General features: G+C 43.8%; 1 protein-coding gene across 7 annotated transcripts in view; it reads left to right on the forward strand.

The window, feature by feature from the left end:
- The window catches only part of TUT7 (terminal uridylyl transferase 7), a 57,234-nt gene extending 38,120 nt beyond the window's left edge, over nucleotides 1-19,114 (forward strand). For 3 of the 7 annotated variants that reach the window (XM_084795883.1, XM_084795882.1, XM_084795884.1), the window contains exons 19-29: nucleotides 474-563; nucleotides 888-1,001; nucleotides 1,110-1,187; nucleotides 1,895-2,072; nucleotides 4,985-5,032; nucleotides 5,116-5,207; nucleotides 6,214-6,329; nucleotides 7,734-8,059; nucleotides 10,396-10,460; nucleotides 10,790-10,853; nucleotides 18,153-19,114. In XM_084795883.1, coding sequence (XP_084652009.1) covers nucleotides 474-563; nucleotides 888-1,001; nucleotides 1,110-1,187; nucleotides 1,895-2,072; nucleotides 4,985-5,032; nucleotides 5,116-5,207; nucleotides 6,214-6,329; nucleotides 7,734-8,059; nucleotides 10,396-10,460; nucleotides 10,790-10,853; nucleotides 18,153-18,220 — 1,239 coding nt within the window. In that variant the 3' untranslated portion in view covers nucleotides 18,221-19,114. Of the gene's footprint in view, nucleotides 1-473; nucleotides 564-887; nucleotides 1,002-1,109; nucleotides 1,188-1,894; nucleotides 2,073-4,984; nucleotides 5,033-5,115; nucleotides 5,208-6,213; nucleotides 6,330-7,733; nucleotides 8,104-10,395; nucleotides 10,461-10,789; nucleotides 10,854-18,152 lie in introns of all 7 variants that reach the window. The other 4 variants (XM_084795885.1, XM_084795888.1, XM_084795887.1 and 1 more) reach the window with 4 other exon arrangements.
- The last annotated feature ends 1,630 nt before the right edge of the window (nucleotides 19,115-20,744 follow it).

The following is a 20,744-nucleotide window of genomic DNA, read 5'->3' on the forward strand; positions in this document are numbered from 1 at the left end:
CAGTGCCTCGCATGCTGGCGATGGCCTTAAACTCCTCATCCTTCCACCTCCACCTCCCGAGTGCTAGGACGACAGGCCTGTGTCACTATACCTAGTAGCATGCTTTATTTTAATGGATTTTTTTCCCCAATTTATGCAGACTAGAGATTTATTTTGAAATCAGAAATTACATATATTTGTCATTATCTCTTAGATTAACAGAGCTTATTTCAGAAAGAAAAGAGAACTCTAAAATATATTGCAGTATGAACCTTTCAGGTCCCATGTTTCCATATAAGTGCTTTTCTTTCTTTCTTTTTTTCTTTTCCTTTGTTTGTTTGTTTGTGTAGCCCTGGCTGGCCTGGTCTTACTTTGTAGACCAGGTTGGCCTCAAATTTACTACAATCCACCTGCCCCTGCCTCTGCCTCCCAAGTGCGGGGATTGTAGGCGTGCGCCCCCACTGCGCGGCTGTAAGTGTTCTTCTTTTCAATAGGCTCTTCATAACACAAGGCTCCTCTCTGCATACTCGGCCATTGACCCCAGAGTGAGGTATCTGTGCTACACCATGAAAGTGTTCACGAAGGTGGGTGCGCTGCTGCTTGTGTTTATCTGGGGGTTGCTCTGCACTCCCAAACCTTCCTGAGAGCATAAATGGGACCCTGCCACACCGTGCCATAGCTTGGAGCCTCAAATTCACAAAGCTCCTCCTGCCTCTGCCTCCCCCGTGCTGGGGTTAAAGGTGTGCACCACAGTGTCTGGCCCTGGTGTCCTGGACTTTCCATGATACTCCGCTATAGCCAAAAGTCTACTGCTTTCTTACGTTCAGTTCCTCAGTGAGGTAGTATGATAGCAGGTGGCTACAAGCGGGGTAGAAGTGGTCTTCAGAGCACTGGTCTCCTCCCTCTAGATGTGTGACATTGGCGACGCGTCACGAGGCAGCTTGTCATCCTATGCGTACACTCTTATGGTGCTATATTTTCTTCAGCAGAGGTCTCCACCCATCATCCCCGTGCTTCAAGAGGTAGGTGCCCCCGGGGGACTGTCCCCTGCTAGCGTGCTGTTGTTCTGTAGTCAAATCTTAACGCATTAATTTGTTATCCTATAATAATACTTTTTAAATTAATTTCAGATATACAAAGGTGAGAAGAAACCGGAAATACTTGTTGATGGCTGGAATATTTACTTTTTCGATCAAATAAATGAACTGGTACGTATCTTTATACTAAAGATTTTCCTAAGCCTTGTTTAAAAGTTTTCCTGTTCTGTGATGTAGCTTCTGTTATCACCATGAAGACTGTCATTCACAAGTGTCCTCGTTAAGCTGGGTGCATTCACAGGCATGGACTCAGCCAGCACTGTCAGCTGGCTGTTGGCAGTCAGTGACTACTCTGGGGGACCATGCTTTTGTTGTGTGATTCTGCTTACGAAGACTTTGTGTAGATGTGCACTGAGTTCATTTGAGCTCTTCAGTTTCTACAGATTCCCCTGCCATCATGTTCTGAGATACATCATTGGAAATTCTGAGTTCTCCCTACCTCGAAGTCATAGAGCAGAGATTAATAGCCTCGTGGGAATGTTGTTTTAAAACATGGAAGAAAACTTATACAATTTTTTTTGTTTTGTTTTGTTTTGTTTGTTTTTTGAGACAGGGTTTCTCTGTGTAGCCATGGATGTCCTACACTCGCCTTTGTAGACCAGGCTGGCCTCGAACTCACAGTGATCCGCCTGCCTCTGTCTCCCGAGTGCTGGGATTAAAGGGGTGCGCCACCCCGCCCAGCTCACAATTATGTTTTTGTGTATATAAGCCAATTGATTAGTCCAGGTTAACTCTTGAGGTGCAAATATTAACTGTTAAAGTGCTACTGTTAACACTTTTATGATAGAGTGACACCCCATGTTCCATTCTGTCTGTAGCCCACTTACTGGCCAGAATATGGAAAAAATACAGAATCTGTTGGGCAGCTGTGGTTGGGACTTCTACGTTTCTACACAGAAGAGTTTGACTTTAAGGAACACGTAATCAGCATCAGAAGAAAAAGTTTGCTTACGACTTTTAAGAAACAGTGGACCTCAAAATACATTGTTATTGAAGGTATGAATAAAGTCAGATTAGAAGTGAGGTATTTGACCTAGCATGCGCAAGCGGCGATGTGTGAAGCCTAAACTGTGAGCACCTTCTGGCTCTTTGCCCAGCACATCTCTAAACTGCTGCCTATAGTGTGCAGTACAGCAGCCCTGCTGTGGCCCATACCACCCTAAAGGTTCATTTTAAATGATTAATGCCTCCAGGTGGGGCCTTGCATGGGTCCGAAAGTCTTTGTTTAGCAGAATAGATAAATTTTTCCCTATTATTGGACCCATGGAGGAGCACAGGGCCACAGTAGAGAGGAGACAGTGTCAAGATAGTGGCATGTTTACAAACTAAAGTGAATTGTTCTTCTAGTTCTAATTCTGCCATGGGTTTTTCTCCCTTTTTGGTCATGGCTAAGGGCATAAAACATTTGATACTAAATGTGTGCATTTTAATGTGAAGCTTCACAGCTCCCAATTCGTACACCTGTTCTACCTGTGTAGAGATTCATTGAGCTGTATAAAGGTTGGGTCTGGTTCATTTTAGTGTGTGATGTTTTTATGTATTTGCATGGGTCGTTCATAATAAAGTTTATTTTTTTTTAACTAAAGTAAAAATAAGACTTTACTGAAGATTGAAAAATGCTACTAGAAATGAATTTTTAGTACCTTTGCTTACTGTTGTGAGAAGAATTTTCCTGTAACAACTTGTTAGTGTTGATCAAAGGGAACACCTTTTCTTCTAGCTGGGCATATGTGACTCCTGAGAGGCTGGGGCAGTTGGATCAGGTCTCCCTACTGAATTCAAGGATCCAGTGGACCCATTGATGTTTATAATTGGCTGCTTCTAAGTGGTAGGAATTTCGTTTTTAGGAAGAAAAAAAATGAAGGTTAAATGTTTTAAAATGAGCTAGGAAGAGGCTGAGGAAATATCCTCCTGGTTTTATAGGTTCCATTTTGTTTCTTTTTTTTTTTTTTAATAATATTTTAAAATTTATTTAATTTTATCTTATATGCATTGGTGTAAGGGTATCAGAGCCCCTGGAACTGGAATTACAGAAAGTTGTGAGCTACCATGTGGGTGTTCTTAACTGCTGAGCCATCTCTCCAGCCCCCAGGATCCATTTTCTTATAATCTGCTAGTATTTAGATGGTGTTTGGACTTTATGATTACTTCATTACTTTGGATAGTGTTGGATGTGATGCTAAGCCTGGGCTGTATGAGTAGGGACTTGGGAGTTTGGTTTTGGTTTGGTTTGGTTTTCATTTTGGTTTGTTTAGTTTTTCGAGACAGGGTTTTTCTGTGTAGCCTTGACTGTCCTGGACTCACTCTGTAGACCAGGCTGGCCTCAAACTCACAGAGATCCATGCTTCTTCCTCCCCGAGTGCTGGGATTAAAGGCATGTGCCACTACACCCAGCTGGGACTTGTGTTTTATTTCTTTCTTTCTTTTTTTTTTTTTTTTTACATATATATTTATTTTATTACACATGAATAAAACAAACTACATACAGCAGGGAGAACCATGAGACAATCATCAGTTATGTAAATGTTACATCCATAGTGATTTGGCTATTTGTAGGGCCTGTGTTTTAGACTCTTTTATCGAAGCAAGAATTGGGGGAGGGGATAGTCTACTCATATTACCATGCCTTTTGTTGTTGGTCAGCATACTAAGTGAACTTTAAAAAAAAAAAAAAAGCAGAATTGAGAGTGTGAAAAGGTGGCCACATCTGTAATCTCTGCACTGAGAAGTTACCCTCAAACAGTCCTGCCTGAGTTTCTCAAGCACTGCGGTTGCAGTCATGCAGCACCTTGCCTGGCTTAGTAGCAATACTTTCAGCCATATGGTAACTAATGTATGGTCTGTCTTTTATAACCAAGCAAACAACCAGTATACAACACATGCACACAGACCAGCAGAAGAGACTGGTCTGACTGGGATGATAGGTTCATCGCACATATTACAAGGGGAGACCAAAGGAAGGGGTCTGTGACATCTGATGTCACGTTCCCCAGCTTGATGCTTGTCCAGCTGGAAGCACATTGGCCAAGTCATGGTGCCCAGCTTCACTCCCTGGATCCTTCTGTGTTGCTGTGCATATGTAGTCCATCACGTCCCCATAGAGGGCTCTAACAAGAGGCATCCTGGTTTTTCCCTTTGTCTTTTTCAGTACTGTCTTAGGAAGAAAATTATATCTATCATCATATGATGACCAAATCATTAGTCATGTGTATAGTATTTTAAATCATCTATAAAATAATATTTGGCTTTGGAAGCAGTGCTTAATAGTAATGACTCCCTCGCAGCCCACATCTGTCACACCTGCTCCTCCTGCACACCTGCAGCCCTTCCACTGCATCTGTCTCTCCATGGTTCTTGTAAAACAAGTGTGCAACAAGCACGTAACACACTGAACTGTCTCCTTGGCCGTTGAGAAGCAATATTTACCCTCACAATGTCACTCTGTAGCTCAGATTGTCCTGGCACTCAATTATATAGCCCAGGCTAGCCTCCAATCCCTGGTCTTCCTGCTTCTGTCTCCCATGTGCTGAAATAATAGACATGACATGCACTGCCATGCCTGGTTTATTTACATTTGTGACTTCTATTGTGAACACAAAATGGACGTCATTAAGTCACCTGGTTAGTGAGTCTGCCTCAGTATTTTTCCAGAAGTAGGCAACCTATATAATATGAAGGACTTTATAAAGGTTGTAAAGATGATGCAGTGCCCTTTTCTGATTAATGCTTTTGGAAGAGTTTGCCTCATATATAGGTTTGTCTGTTGCTCAGCTGTGCGTAACTCTTACTAGTAAGCAAAGTAGGTAGCACTTTTGTCTTATTACTGTTACGTGTACCTAGGTTATGGGATGCACGGTGGCATTTCCTATTTTTTTATCGTATTTGTCTCTTCAACTTTCTTTACTCAGATCCCTTTGATTTGAATCATAATCTTGGTGCTGGATTATCGAGGAAAAGTAAGTTACTCTTGCTTGTAAACTTGTTGCAATCTCTTGTGGTCTTAATGCATGTAATTGAATTTTTGCTGTTTTCTTTATAGTGACTAATTTTATAATGAAAGCTTTTATCAATGGTAGAAGAGTATTTGGAATTCCAGTCAAAGGACTTCCAAAGGACCACCCCTCAAAACTGGTGAGTGTTGTCAGGAATGCCAGAGAGCAGCCAGGAGCCATGGTACACACTTTTAATCTCAGCATGGGGAGGCAGAGGCTGGTGGATTTCTGTGAGTTCAAGGCCAGCCTAGTCTACAGAGTGAGTCCAGTACAGCCAAGGCTACACAGAGAAACCTTGTCTCAAACCATCACCACCTCGCCTCAAAAAAAAAAGAAAAAGGAAAGAAAGAAGGGCCAGAAAGCAATTCAGATGCACAATTTAAGTACCAAATAAGTATGCAATAAGAAACAGTTGAACCAAGCTGGCTAATGTGTCTGTCTTCCCCTGTGTCACTTTATGGTGTGGCACTTTTATGCAGTTATTTTGACATGTGCTATTGACTGTAGCCACTACTTTGCAGTAGATCTCTCCACACAGGTTCCGTCTCTCTGTCCAGACTTTGTCCCCTTTACAGCAGCTTTCTATTCCCTTCTTCCAGCCAGGAAGACTGGTGCCACTTCCTCATGTGGGTGTGAGGTACTTTTAACCAATCACTGTGCTCATGTCAGGTAGCACTCCAGTCTGTTCAGATAAGGTCTCTCTTGAGTAGGTGTGCAAGTGGGAGGAAGCTTCCCACACATTCCTGCAGCAGATGCTGAAGCAGTCCTTGCCATGCTTTTCCTCACGAAACACACAGCACCAGCACCAGTGCCAACTCCTTACTTTGCTTTAATATAGAATTTGTACATTGTGTTTTTCAGTTCACTGCAGTTTAACCATTTTGTTTCCTGACTCCTTCTTTGTGGCCTCAGCTTCTCCTATTGTGCTGAAGCCACTTGTGTGTGTTATTTGCCAGTATCCCCAACTTGAGGGAATAAAAGAAACAGGGTTTGGGTTAGTCTGTATCAGCTGTGCTTCTCACTGGTGTTAAGGCTTTGTTTGGGAAGGACAGTACAAATATTAAAGCACCAGCCTGCTCTCATGCTGGTGTGTGGTGTGCTGTGGTCTTGTCTGCAGTTCCTTTTATACAGCTGTGTTCTTGTAGGCATACTTTTTTGATCCAGATGTCCTAACTGAAGGAGAACTGGCTCCAAATGACAGGTGCTGCCGAATTTGTGGAAAAATTGGACACTTCATGAAGGACTGTCCCATGAGGAGAAAGTAAGCACATTTCACATCTGAAAGGGTGGTTCTTTCTGTACTTCTTGTGCCAGTTTCTAAATGTGGGTCTTTTGGTACAGACAATCAGCCTATGAAACTGAGCTGTTTTCAGATAAATTTAACATCTTTTTTTAAAAAAGAAAATTAAGTGATCTGTCTGTGGCTGTGGATGCAGATGCTGAGGGCCGGGTCATATGAAGATGACCACCTTCCAGGTGCTCTTTCCTAATGCCAGGTGTGGTGTTTGGTGTTAAATTGACTTAATCCTTAGTGATTGCTCTCAGGAGACCAGGTGCTGGGCACCAGGCATTCTCCTGATGATGATTGTGAGAGGCATGGGGATATTTTTATGGTCTGCTTGGGTCATTGCTCTCCTGGCTGACGTAATTAAACAGTGCTATTCTCATTTTAAAACACACTTGAGCAGAGCAGGTCATGGCCTGGGATTTAAGGAATAGTTAGTGATCAGCAGGCAGAAAGAAATGATCTTGATGCCCAGGTGTCGTGCTTTTTACTATTCCTTCCTGTACTTGGGAGGCTGAGGCAAGTGAATCATGAGTTCGAGGCCAGCCTCAGCTACAAAGGGACTATGAAGCCAGCCTTGGTTACATGTGACATTATCTCAAAAGAAAACAATGGGGCTGGAGAGATGTCTCAGTAGTTAAGAGCACTTACTGCTCATGCACAGGACCCCGGTTCCATTCCTAGCACCTATATTTGGTGGCTCACAACCACCTGTAATTCCACTACCAGGGTCTCTGTGGACATTTACATATATATGTGCTGCACAAGCATATAAATGAAATAAAATCAGTTTTAGAAAATAAAGGAAAACGGCTAACATTCTTGAAGATAAACCCCGTTAAAACCATTGTTAAAATTTTTCTGTGGAATTCAAGTCTTAATAAGCTAATACATCAGAAAGGCTGATCAGCAGCCCTCCATGTACATGATTTGAGTTTCATCACACAGGGATCAAAGCAGGCTCTGAGCTCCAGAGTCTGCCCAGTAAACACTGGCTTGCTGCACTGGTGATAGACAGGCTCTGTGCCCAGACTTTCACATTTGCACTTTCGGCCAACTGCAGAGCAGGATGTTTGGAAACTAGTGCATCTAGCTCCAAAATATTCAGACTTGGGTCCCTTGTTATCCCCTCCACAGTACAGTGTAACTGAGAGGGCTGTGAGGGCCAAGGGCTTGAGAGCTGTGGGTCTGAGTTTGAGCCTCCTGTTACCCACCCTGTGGATGCCAAAGAGCAGCAGAGATGTTCATAGAGAAGCCGGACTGTCAGTCTAGGTTTCCCTGTCACACTGTCTGGCCCTGGTTATCTCTGGTTTTGGGCATATCTCAATGTTTTGTTGGTTTCTGTTGACACTGTTCCCATTATTATCTTCTCTGCAATAGGGTGAGGCGGCGGCGAGACCAGGATGATACCCCAAACCAAAGACACTCTGAGAGCAAGGAAAAAAGAAGCAAAGACGACAAAGACCTTCAGAACAAGTACACAGAAAAAGAAGTGTCAGTGAAAGAAGATAAGCCTACACAGTGCACAGCTGTGAAAACAAAGCCAGCGAGGGCAGCTATTGACCTGGGGCGGGAGAAGGTTCTCAGGACACCAGCCGAAAAGTGGAAGAGACAGGATGACAGAGACTTAAGAGAGAAGCGCTGTTTCATTTGTGGAAGAGAAGGACACATTAAAAAAGAATGTCCACAGTTCAAAGGCTCTCCAGGTACAGACACCCTCCGGAAACCTTGATGTTCATGTTCAAGGCATGTTGACGTTTTAGAGTTTTTCCACATTTTGTATTTCTTTTTTTAAGGAATATACTTACTCAGTGAAGATTGTGTAAGGAAGTGACACACACCCCCTTCACACATACCTCAAATACTCACCCTCTGTGTGACTTAACTGCTTATTCCTAGGTTTAGTTAGTCCTGTGTAAGTCTAAGGTGAACAGTGAAGTGACGGTCCATACAGTCGCACCTAGAGGCTGCTGCTCACCGTCTGTATCTGAGCATCACAGCACTGCCTAGACCCTGGGCGAGGTGGTAACTGAGGAAGCTCAGGATGCTGCATGTACAATATTTTCATTCATGTACTCTAAGCAGGTGAGTAGGGAAGAGAAGGGAAGGACATTGACAATGTTGGCGTCTGCAGAGAGCTGGAGAGGGTTTCATCTTTAGCCTTTAACAGCCCACACTTCAGAGTCAGCTACAAATCTTCTGGATGCAAGGGTCCACGTCTGTAGTCAGAGCTACCTAAGAGGCTGAAGCAGAAGGACATCTTAGCCCAGGAGAGTGAGACCAGTCTGAGCAACGCTGTGTGACCTTATCTTGAGCAGAAAACCAAATCACCCCCAAATATCAACCCTTACGTTGCTGGATGTGAAGTGGTTGTTTTTACTGACTAGGTTAAGTGTCCTGGATGGATACCTTTTGAATCGACTTGTTAGGTATGGTCACCTTTAACATGTGTAAGTTATAATCTTCAAAACAATATTTATACTATACTGATCTATAGGCCAAGCCTGGATGAAATTGGATAATGGTAGATAAGGAACACTAAAGAGTAATTGTTACTGCTCATTTGCTGATAGTGAGGGCAGCTCTGTAGTTCCTTCTCTCCAAAGACCCCGTGTCGGGGGAACACTGATGCACTCTTCCATTTTATTATATTAAGTCGGCTAGGTAGATTGTCTAGATTTTTAAGGCTGAAAGTTTTAGATTTCCTATTCCCCACACCCTCATTTTGGATTTTTGAGGCAGAGACTCAATATTGTAGTCAAAGCCAACCTAGACCTTACTATGTAGTCCTAACTGGCTTCAAACTCAGAATCCTCCTGCCGCCTGCATTCTGACATCACATGCTTATGCTATAATACCCAACTCATCCATATCTATTTTTTAAGGAGCTTTATAGAGGGAGAATTTATTTTAAGTATTGCTTGAGTATTTGTGATTGTATGGCAGACTCCCACAGCTTGAGTTAGTCTTGTTGTTCTAAGGAGCTCAGGATTTAACCTCAACTTTCACATTGATTTTCCTTTGTAAGAAGGAGTCTCAGCCAGATGTGGTAGCACATGCCTTTAATCCTAGCACTCGGGAGGCAGAGAAAGGTGGATCTCTGTGAGTTCGAGGCCAGCCTGGTCTACAAAGCAAATCCAGGACAGCCAAGGCTAACACAGAGAAACCCTGTCTCGAAAAAAAAAAAAAAGGAGGAGGAGTAATATTGACATCTATTAGCGTTCAGTTAACATGTTACTTAGGGCCAGTTTGGCACTATTTCAATATTGAGTATAATTAAAGATAATCTCATTTAGCTCAGAAAGTTGTCTCCTTAAACCTAGTTGGAACTTAACCGTATAGATATAATTTAACGTAGTTATTCTTATATACTATATTTGAGAAAAACTCAGGTTCCTGTTTACAGACAGCATGAAGCAGATCTTTGTGGTCCCTTCCTCCTCCACCCCCTCCAGCATAGTCGGGCGCATTCCATTGACTAGTAACATGCTTTAGTTACTGACCAACATATCTCAGAGCTGTTAGAGTGTGGCCAAAAGAGCTAGCTCAGTCAGTAAAGTGCTTGCACAAGGACCTGAACTCTATCCCCAGTGTGCACATGAAAAGCAAGGCATTGCAGTGGATGCTTTTAACCCCAGTGTGGGGAGGCAGAGAGAGGCAAATCCATGGGACTCCCTATCCAGCCTGCTTAGCCTGAGTAAGACAGTCCCAGTGAGAGACCCTTTTGCTCTTGAGGGATGAACTCAGAGATTGCTCTCTGGCCTCTACAGACATATGTACACCCAGCCATACACATGCATTTTTACATACATGCACACATACAAGTTTAAGAGTGGCAATTCTGACACCTGGCTAACATTAAGGATTAGCAATCTTCAGGAAAACGCCCTGCTCTAAAACCTGGCTATTCCCTATGCAGCATCCACAACTTAAGCCAACAGTAAGCACTTGAGAGCATCCGGGACTCATGGTCTAGAGTATGGCAAGGACTACTTGGTGGGAATTTAAAGTAGGAACGAAAAGTGTTCCTTTTTTTCTGTAGGTTTGTATAAGTCAGATTGTGTGTCTGCATACTCTTCACCTAGCGCTTTGAGACCAGTTGCTCAGGTAAAAGCCAGCCCAAACCTGAGAGGGGAGCCCCTCTGTCCTGTTCACTCCCCCACAGTCTTCTGGAGTGCTTGCAGCTGCATACTGGGCTCTCCTGGCTGGCCTGTGGTGCTTACTCCTTCTGCATCACATGTACTGTGTGATAAGGCTTGTTGGGCCCTAATAGTAGGGGCTTGCTGGATGGCTCCTGCTTACATGTCTGTCTTTCCAACTAACGTGCACACTTCTGCCACCCTGTGCCTAATCCTAGCTCTTCTTGGACACGGTGTGAGGCTGTTTCTGTTGCTTTTACCTTCAGTTTTTGTAAACCAGTCTATTTCATTTTTTAGGCAGTGCTTTTACATGAAGACAAAAAGAAACAAAAAACAACCATATTTTTGAGTCCCCAGTCAGGTATGTGGTTTTAAAGGGTCAGATGTGTGTTGTTTTCTTTTCTGGATATTTTACCACATGCCTTTGAGACTCTTCCTTTCCTTCGTGGTTCTGACAGAGGGATATCAGAACCTCTCAAGGGAATTTTTAAAAAAAGAAAAAGCCTCTTGCCTTGTTTCCACCTTATACCCTTACTCTAATTGATCAACGGGTAAGTGCAGCCTGTGTAGTTCTCAGATATTCCAGGTGACTTTGCCTCCCTTGAGGAAGAATCAATACCCAACCATAGAATCTTTTCTTGTGCGTTTTGTGACTGTTGTGGAATTGCTATTGCCTTGCCCTCGCTGTATTCTCCTTGTGGAGATTATCTGCCATGCTCCAGAATAAGGAAAGAAAGTTATACCCTGAACCCTCCAATCTGCATCCAAACAACTATTTCATGTATTTATCCCTCAGTAAATATCTACTGAGACCCTGTAACTGCACTGAATGCCTCCTTTACACTCTTGTCAGAAGTGGACAAGAGAGAGAAGTGAGCTACGACACGGGACAGCTGTCTGCTGACAGATACTTTAAGTCTCAAGGCAGCCGAGTCACAGGAAATGAGGGTCAAGCCAAAGGACGATAGACCTTGAAATGTTACTGGTTCTGCTCTCTAGCCTGAGTCTGGCAGGAATGGTGGTGACATGGGAGAGCAGTGGGAGATGAGGTTGGAGGAGCTGAGTCTAGTGTCTTGAAACTCCAGCAGTGACAGAGAGAATGGAAGGCTTTTGCTAAGTGAGATGAGAAGCTGCCAGAACTTTTAGCTGGAAGAATGGTGCTATGAGAAGTCTGTAGAAGGGGTGGAGTGGGGGGTGGGCTGGAGAGATGGCTCAGAAGTTGAGAGCACTGACTGCTCTTCCAGAGGTCCTGAGTTCAATTCCCAGCAACCACATGGTGGCTCCCTGCCATCTTTAATATGGTCTGATGCCATCTTTAATATGGTCTGATGCCCTCTTCTGGCCTGCAGGTGTACATGCAGGCAGAGCACTGTATACATAATAATAAATAAATCACCGAACCCTTTGCTAGGAACCTTTTCTTTGGTAACAAGGTTCAGAACTCCATGAAAACAAATTGGAGCCTGCCTAGCCTAGACTGTGGTATCAAGGGCAGAGCCCCCTTCTGCTATGTCCCAGGCCTTTGGAGGGATGCTGAAGAGAACATGGTGGAACATCAGGGCAAGATGGTCTTTTCCTGGCATTTCAAGTGTTTTTCTGAGTCTCAAATAAGAAAGGGCAAAACTGAGGTCAAAGAAAAGAGTGATTTCTTTTCCAGTGCTGCTATAGGAAATAACAAAACTGTGAAGCAGGTCATCAACAGCAGAGCCCTGCAGGGACAGCCTGAGCAGCTTCACTTAGCTAGCCTGTCCTGGCCCCTCCTCACCTCTTTAAAGGAGTCAAGCACAGAGAGCTCCAGCACGAGTTCTTGCATCGTTTATTAAACATGAATGGGGCTGTCTTTTTGTATCTATGAGTGTTCTGTCTGCATGCATCTGTGTGCGCCTCATGTGTGCATGGTGTTTGTGGAGATCAGAAGATGGTGTCGAATCCTCAGGAACTGGCATTACAGGTGTTTCTAGGCTACCATGTGGGTGGTAGAAATTAAGCCTGGCCCCCTGCCAAAGCAGCAAATGCTCTTAACTGCTGAGCCATCTCCAATGCCCAAAAAGTGACATTTTTAATGAGAACAAGTATGTAACTCTTACTACAGCAATGGCACAAGTGTGGGTGTATAAAACAAGCACATAACATGTAGAACACAGATTAGCTACAGTTTCCGGCTCCATTGGGGAGTCTTGGAATGACATCTAATGCTACAAAGTGTTGACTTTTTAGTGTTGACTTTAGTAGAGAAGTCTTAGCTGAGGTCAGACCATGGCAGATTCCCTGGCTCCTCCAAACGATCAGCTGTCTTTCCTGGTCTTTCTGGCCTCTTCTGTCCAGACAAGGATGCTGACCACATTCTGGGAAAGTTGAGGAAGCCTTGAGCTAGGAACTTCTATTATTTCTACTGTGAATGCTGCTCATGAAGAGAGAAGGAAAAAAAAAAACTGGAATTGTAAATTTGTTTGACTCAAGTTTTTCAATAGCAAGAGAAGTTATCTCAAGTATTTTCAATTAGTGTGTGTGTGTGTGTGTGTGTGTGTAAACACTGAAATGATGTCAGATTCTTCTTTTCTAAGCTCAGATCTTGTGTGGCCTTAAATTCACTGTGTAGCTGAGGGTGAGAACTGCACTACTGAGGTCAGCTTCGCCAGTCAGGCACTCCACTGTCTACTGACTGACGTCCCCTGGTATTAAATCTTAGCACACAAAATTCAGAGTACGTGAGCGTTGAGGCTGTTGTGCAGAACAAGGGCAGGCCACTGAGACAGAAATCTCCAAGTCTGAACTGTCCTTAGACCTGAAGGAGAACATTGTACGTGACAAATAAGCAGCTTAAGGGAACAGAAGCTTCAGTAGTTCACAAGATTTGTAATTGTTCTCCATCATTTCAAAATAAGAGCTCTGTTGGGAACCCTCCCAATCCAGTAAACAGAAGTGAAAGCAGAATGGTGTCCACAGCTGAGCTGATTATGGGTGGGGAGGATACATGGGCAGTAGTATACCCACACTGACTTCCACGTGACCCCAGCATTCTGGAAGGTGGGGGCAACAGACACCACCAATCAATGGGATGTTTTCACCATAGATCTAGGAGTTTGAAGATCCTAGATGTACTATGTATAAACAGACCAAAAGAATGTTATCTTAAGCAACTTTGACCCTGAGCAGATATCCCAAAACATTTTACACAGCAAAAATACTGATGTTCCTGACTGACGCCAGGCATACGAAGGAACAGAGTAAACATCTGCTCTGCAGCTTGTTGCATGAGTCTAGTTTCCACTTCAATTGCTGGGGAAAATCCTTGACCTGCACACACCTCTGCCTCAGATATAAACCAGAGGTTATTAAGAACTGACTGCTGAGGTTGCTGAGAGGCCATGTGTGAACACTTGAGCAGGTGTGTGTGTGTGTGTGCAGAGAACAGGCTCCTGGTGATGACTGCACTGACCTTATTCCTACAATCTCCAAGTCTGCATAGACCAGTGTTGCTGGGATTAAGACTTTACACATCTTGAGAGTGGAGTTTTAACTATAATTTTGCAAGTTTTAAAAGAGTGAAAGAAGTCAGGCACAGTGGTGCACACCTGGAATCCCAGCACTCGGGAGGCAGAGGCAGACGGATCTTTGTGAATTCGCGGTCAGCCTGGTCTACAGAGTGAGTCCAGGACAGCCAAGGATACACAGAGAAGCCCTGTCATGAAAAAGAAAAATGAAGATATTAGTTATGTACCTAGAAATGGCTTGGCCGACTGACATTTACTTAGTTATAAAGAAATTATTAGTTATTCAACTAGGTAAAAATCCCGCAACTGAAAAACTTATTAACTTAATTTTTTTTGAATTTTTATTACAAATTGTTTCTGCTTTCTACAAGAAAAATTATAGATGGCTAAAGTTTGTCCTCGCCCATAAAATAAGTAATGCGGTTAATGACAACTGTAAGTCTTGTCGTGTGCAGGTGTAAATTATGTTGTTAGCATGTGAACCATCTGTGTTATAGGTGGAATTAATTTCTCTTGAATCCCTTTGTAGCCTGTGTCTTTGACCTGCTTGTGATTTCTTTAGTGAGCATGTGTTGATGGACAGCTGTACTCTTGGCTTGTGATTTTGCTGATCTTGGGAAACAGATGCATTTCTGTTTCAGCAAATATTACTTGTTGTTTTAAATTATTTTAACGACCATTGAAGGGGCTGGGGAGATAGCTCAGTGAGCAAAATGCTTGCATACTAGCATGAGGACCAGAGTTTGGATCCTTGCATTTATGCAAATGCTAGGTGGATATGGCAGCCTGCTTGTAATCCATCACACAGGAGGTAGAGGGCAGGGAGCGCCAGAGCAAGCTGAATAGCTAATTAACCCTGCCTCAGTATATAAGGAGAAAACTATGAGGAAGGCATCCAGTATCAAGCTGTCACAATATGTTCAAGTACACACATACAGTCTCCAAACACATATAAACATGCACAACCATGAACAACATCATACACACAGGCATATTAGGGGTGGAGGGACAGGGTTTGTAAATTCTGGTCAGTGATGAACTATACATAAAAAGGATGACAGAAAGCTACAAATCTCTTTTTAAAAAATCTCTGATTTTTAAAATCTCAAGCCATGGGATTAAAATGGAAGAAAGGAAAAGCTTGTCTGGTCATTCTTTTTATTTATCACTTGAAATCCCCTTGTATGAATATCTTATTCGCTAATAGTTTCTATTGACTGCTCTGACATACATAACTGTAACAAAATTAGTTATAAGATTTTAAAACTTTTTATTAAATCTCAAGCTATAATAGTTTTTCCTACATTGTGCTTTTAAAAAAAAAGTTATTTATTTTTATGTATATGAGTGCCCTAACTGCATGTATACCTGCAGGCCAGAAGACGGCATCAGATCACATTATAGATGGTTGTGGGCTACCACGTAGTTGCTGGGAACTGAATTCAGGACCTCTAGAAGAGCAGATCTCCCCAGCCCCTACATTGTGCTTTTTTAATTATTTATTTTTATTTTATGTGCATTGGTGTTTTGTGTGCATGCTTGTCTTATGTAAGGGTGTCAAGACACTGAAGTTCGAGACCATTGTGAAATGCCATGTGGGGCTAAGAACTGAGCCTGGGTCTTCTGGAATAGCATTCAATACTCTTAACCACTGAGCCATCTCTCCAGCCCCTGTGGTTTTTTTATTTTGACTGTATAAATGGTCAAAATAAATGTTATAAAATTTGATTAAAAGTTACATTTTATGCACTTACCAAAAATGACTCTCATATAATGTGAAGGAGTATTCCTCTTTTCTTTGGATAAGCCTCTCCCTTCCTCCCCTACCCTGTCTCCACGCATGCCCCACCCCACCCCGTGTGTGTGTGTGTGTGTGTGTGTGTGTGTGTGTGTGTGTGTGTGTTGCTCCTTATGTTTTTGGTTTCACAGTTTGTAAACACAGAGAAATTAAAATAGTCTTAAAGAGAGCAAATGAAAAGCAATAGAAATACTTACAGTGGTTCTCAACCTTCCTAGTGCTGTGGCCCTTCAGTACAGTTCATGTTGTGGTAACCCCCAACCATAAAATTATTTTCATTGCTACTTCATAACTAATTTTGCTACTGTTGTGAATCATAATGTAACACTTGATATGCTACCACTATGAACGGGTTGTTTGACCCCAAAGGGGTGGTGACCAGCAGGTTGAGAACCGCTGCTTAAGAGGTTAGGAATGGAAGATATTTTTTCCACTTAGTGCCACTTAGTTACCTGAATTCATTCTTTTTGGTTTTTCAACTGTCTCGAAACCCTGTCAGTTTCTCTGTGTGTAGCTCTGACTGTTCTGGAACACGCTTTGTAAACCAGCTGGCCTCAAAATCACAGAGATCCGCCTGCTTCTGCCTCCCATGTGCTGGTATTAAAGGCATGTGCCACCACTGCCTGGCCTGAATTTATTCTTAAATTTGTGACCCAAAATCTTATAGTGGCATGACACAGAAAATTACTTGTAATGATTATACACACATCAGTGGAATTCTACAAAGTACAAAGTTAGGATTTAGAGACATCCACACTGCTGTAGATGTCAGTATGGTCACAGTTCTGTCCACGGGGCTGAGTTTGTTGTCAGAATAGAATGAGCAAAACCGTGTAAGAGACATTCTCCCCTCTGTCCTCAAGAAGCCTGTGTAAGCCCCTGCTGCTACCAGCGCACGGGCCGCCGGGGCTTCCGTCAGTTGAGGCTGTCCTCACACAAGCCGAAGACACGCTCCCTGAGCACGCTAACCCTGGGCACGTTGACAGTGAGGGCTGAGCACACAGAGGCGGTGTCTGCCTCTTCCAGAGGAAATCCATATCCATGCATTTGAAAATGCCCACTACTGCTTATGCTTTACATTCTCTTATTTACATTTAACTCTACAATTCATTTGGAAATGACAAAGAGAACCATTTAAAAAGGAAGCCAGCAAAAAAAAAAAAAAAAGAAGCCAGCTTCCTTCTCCCCCTCAAAAAGTATGTATTTGAGCCACGTATGGTGGCGGTGACATGGTCCCTTAATCCCAGCACTGAGAGGCAGGCAGATCTCTTTCAGGCTAGCCTGAGTACACATAATGGATTCTAGGCCGTCCAAGGCTACACAATGAGACTCTGTCTTTGAAAAAATAAAAAGAAGCCGGGCGTGGTGGCGCATGCCTTTAGTCCCAGCACTCAGGAGGCAGAGGTAGGCGGATCGCTGCGTGGTGGCGCACGCCTTTAGTCCCAGCACTCAGGAGGCAGAGGTAGGCGGATCGCTGTGAGTTCAAGGCCAGCCTCGTCTAGCAATCGCTTCCAGGACAGCCAAAGCCAACACGGAGAAACCCTGTCTGGGAAAAAAAAAAAAAGAAGAAAGAAAAAAGTGTTTGACAAAGTATTAAATACGTGTATCTTTTAGTTGGTTTGAATAGAGCGCTCATTACGTAGTAGTAGTTACATGGACTCTCGAGCTCCCCGTCTTGAGCCTTGTCCTTTCTGTGTTCAGACCAGAGCACAGCAAGTGTCATAAGGCGTGGCTGGCTTCCCTGCTAAGTAATTCTCATTCCTGTTCCTCACCTGTAAGTGCAGTGAATTTTATTTCCTCCGTGTACATCCATAGGTATCACCAGATTTCTAACTGGGTAATGGTGTGAGAATTTAATTCCCAGCCAGAGAACTCTTTGCCGTCTGTTTGGTTGCAGATGAAGGCCTATGTAAATAACTTTTTGTTTTGTTTTGTTTTGTTTTGATTTTTGGTTTTTTGAGACAGGGTTTCTCTGTGTAGCCCTGGTTGTCCTGGACTTGCTTTGTAGACCAGGCTGGCCTCGAACTCACAGCAATCCACCTGCCTCTGCCTCCCGAGTGCTGGGATTAAAGGCGTGTGCCACCACGCCTGGTTTATGTAAAGAACTTCTAAAACATTGGTTTCCTCTGGCCTCAGTACCAGCCTAGGAACACAGCCTGCAGCTGGGTTAAACAGCTGCACTGTAGCAACTTGTCTGCACAGAAAAGAGCCTGTCTGTACACTTGTTTATATCCAGCTTAAATCCTGTCTCAGGACAAATGCCCCGTCTAGTGGGACACACTTCTGTGAGTAGCTGACAATAAGTATTGTGTGACTTTGATCAAGTAAGGCTCTTGTCATTAATGCTAGATTTTGTTTTCCATCCTAGGTAGCCTTTCCAGTAAATATATGACTCAGGGGAAAGCCTCAGTGAAGAGGACCCAGCAAGAATCATGAGGGAAGGAGCTGCAGCCCTGGAAAATGGCCACTAGGAAAATTAGGTTCACGTCACAGGACAGCGACACATGTCAGGCCTCAACAGAACAGTTGAGGGGGGGTGTCGGGATTTTTAAATTTTTAATGAAATTGTTAATGAGGAAAAGAAAATTTTTAATACAGTCTTACCATACCACCAATCCCCATAGGTTTGAAGATTTTAATAGAAAGTCAACTTAAAAGAAGAAATATAACTAGGGGCCAGTATTCGATGACTACAGCGTCATGGTTTTTAGTTCTTTTAAAGCACACTGGAAATAGTGTGCTGCTCAGCAGAGGAGGGGTCCCTCCATTTGTACACATCCCTTTATGATTTCCAAGAGGGGTTCTATCTGTTGTTACCGGATCCTGGTGTGGATGCACATCAAATCCATGTGGACTGTACTGCTGTACGTGGGGCCTATGAGCATTCTTCATGGTTTTTTTTTTTTTTTGTAGAAGTGATAACGTGGAATGCAAGCACCTGTCGATGTGGGCCTCGGTGGACCACAGCACCACTGACATATCTCTGGGGGCTTCCTTCTCTAAGTAAATTGACATAGAACTGTTGTTCTCATAAAAATGAAGTCATAAAAACAAGTATTCCTGTTTGCTGGTTTAAAAAAGAAAATTTCAAGGGAAAATGACAGAATAAATGTGCTTTTTACTTTTTATAGCACTCAGAGATTAGGGTGGAGTGCTTGTACAACCTGAAGATGACAGAGGCTGCTGTCCCTGCCAGTCACAACTCTGGCATCCGTCTGGGTCTGACTGGAGGCCTCTCTAACTTCACACACCTTTCTGAAATAGTACACAGTCAGAACTATGCCTCAGTTTATTTATCATTTTAAAATAAAATCCAACTTTCAACCTGTAGTTTTATCCACATTATTTTCTTATAAAGGATCCTCATTAGAAAAAGTTGAAGATCTGGGATAGTACAGGTCTCCTTAGTAGGATGCCTGTGAGGTTCCCCTCTGATGTGTCCCGGGTTGTTGGTAACTGTGCTGGCTCTGGGATGCGGGAGGCTGGGGGCGGAGAGAGCTGCCTGAGAACACTGCCAGACTGAGGACTGGGAAGGTGCTTCTGTATGTGCACTTCTGCTCATATCATAGCTGTGGAACAGTCCTGTCAAAATGAAGTCTTGAGAATTTGGAAATCATGGTAAAAAATAAAAATGGTGACCAACAAACTCATGAGTTGTGCAACCCGGGCCTCCCTGCTACGTGACTGCTCAGCTGCTGTTCCTGCGTTCCTGCCTCTGCTCTGAAGTGACAGCATGCCACTGTGGCCAGAGGAAAGCCACACCCACTTGGCAAAGCTCTTATGTTGTCTCTGCTTTTAGAGCACAAGAGAAATATGCGGCCAGACCAACCTTTATTCCTAAACAGAACTGCCATGTTTTCTTCTATCCTTAAAAAGGTTTCCTGCGTTTTGTTTTGATTCTTAACTTCTGCCCCGCAGGCTGGGGTTTGATAGCGCGCACTGACTGTTTGGCTCCTAAGCAGCCACGGCCCTGTCAAGCCGTGTTCACAATCGATCCCAGTTCCAGTCCCAGATGGCATGTTCCCATCCTAAAACAATGGAAACTAGGAATCCACTTCACTTTTTGCCAGTCTCTTGGTCACTGTGGACAGCTTTGGCAAGCTTCATGGTGGAAGATGTGTTTTCAGTGTTCTCTACAAGCTTGAGTCTATTTTTCTTTTGCTTCAAAAGTGGTTTCCATTTTAATTGGGGGGGGGGGGGATGAGCTTCCCAAGTGAAACAAATTCCTTGCATCAGTGGATGAGTGGGGTTCGCAGTGTTGCAGGCATTAAAAACAGTTGAAAACATGATATACTTGCTCTTGGTAAAGCTATTAAGAAAAGGTCAGAACATTTCTTTGCTCCTAGGCAGCAACAACGTAGAACATCTTACTCAATGTTCCAGCATGACAAAGCCCTCCACCTCCACCCGCCTTAGGATTCGGTTTCCACTTGAGCCTAGACCCGAGGCCGAATCCTCAAGTGCAGTTCCATTTCCTCCTTCACCCTTCCTGGCCCCCCGGAGGGTGGTTAGAGCTAGCGAGCTCCCTCAGTACTTCCCACGCCCACTCTGTTCCAGCGCCAAGGCAGCTGCTGCTCCGAGATAAAGGAGCTCCTGTTCTTAGTCATCACGAAAGCTCGCGCACAGGCCCCAAAGGATGCCGAGGCGTGTTCGCGTGCCTTCAGCCTGTCAAACGGAGCCGCCTACAGGAAAGCTAGCTAAACGTGCACGGGGCCGCGATCAGATAGCGCCAGGATAAAGCCGCCGCCGGGCCAGTGTGCCCATCCTCGTCGGTCGCGAGGCTGCTAGGTCACGTGCCCGGTTTCATGACACAATCTGCTACCCTGTGTCATTTCAATAACTGGAAAACTGTCGAATGCGCTCTGCTTGTTTTACTGTCGGAGCGGCTTCTGGGTCACAGGACGCCATCCCCACTTCCGGGGGCCTGGTGTTAGTACGCGCCGTACGTACAGAAGAAGCC

Source organism: Acomys minous (assembly GCF_964271855.1).
Source record: "Acomys minous genome assembly, chromosome: 9".
Taxonomy (NCBI): domain Eukaryota; kingdom Metazoa; phylum Chordata; class Mammalia; order Rodentia; family Muridae; genus Acomys; species Acomys minous.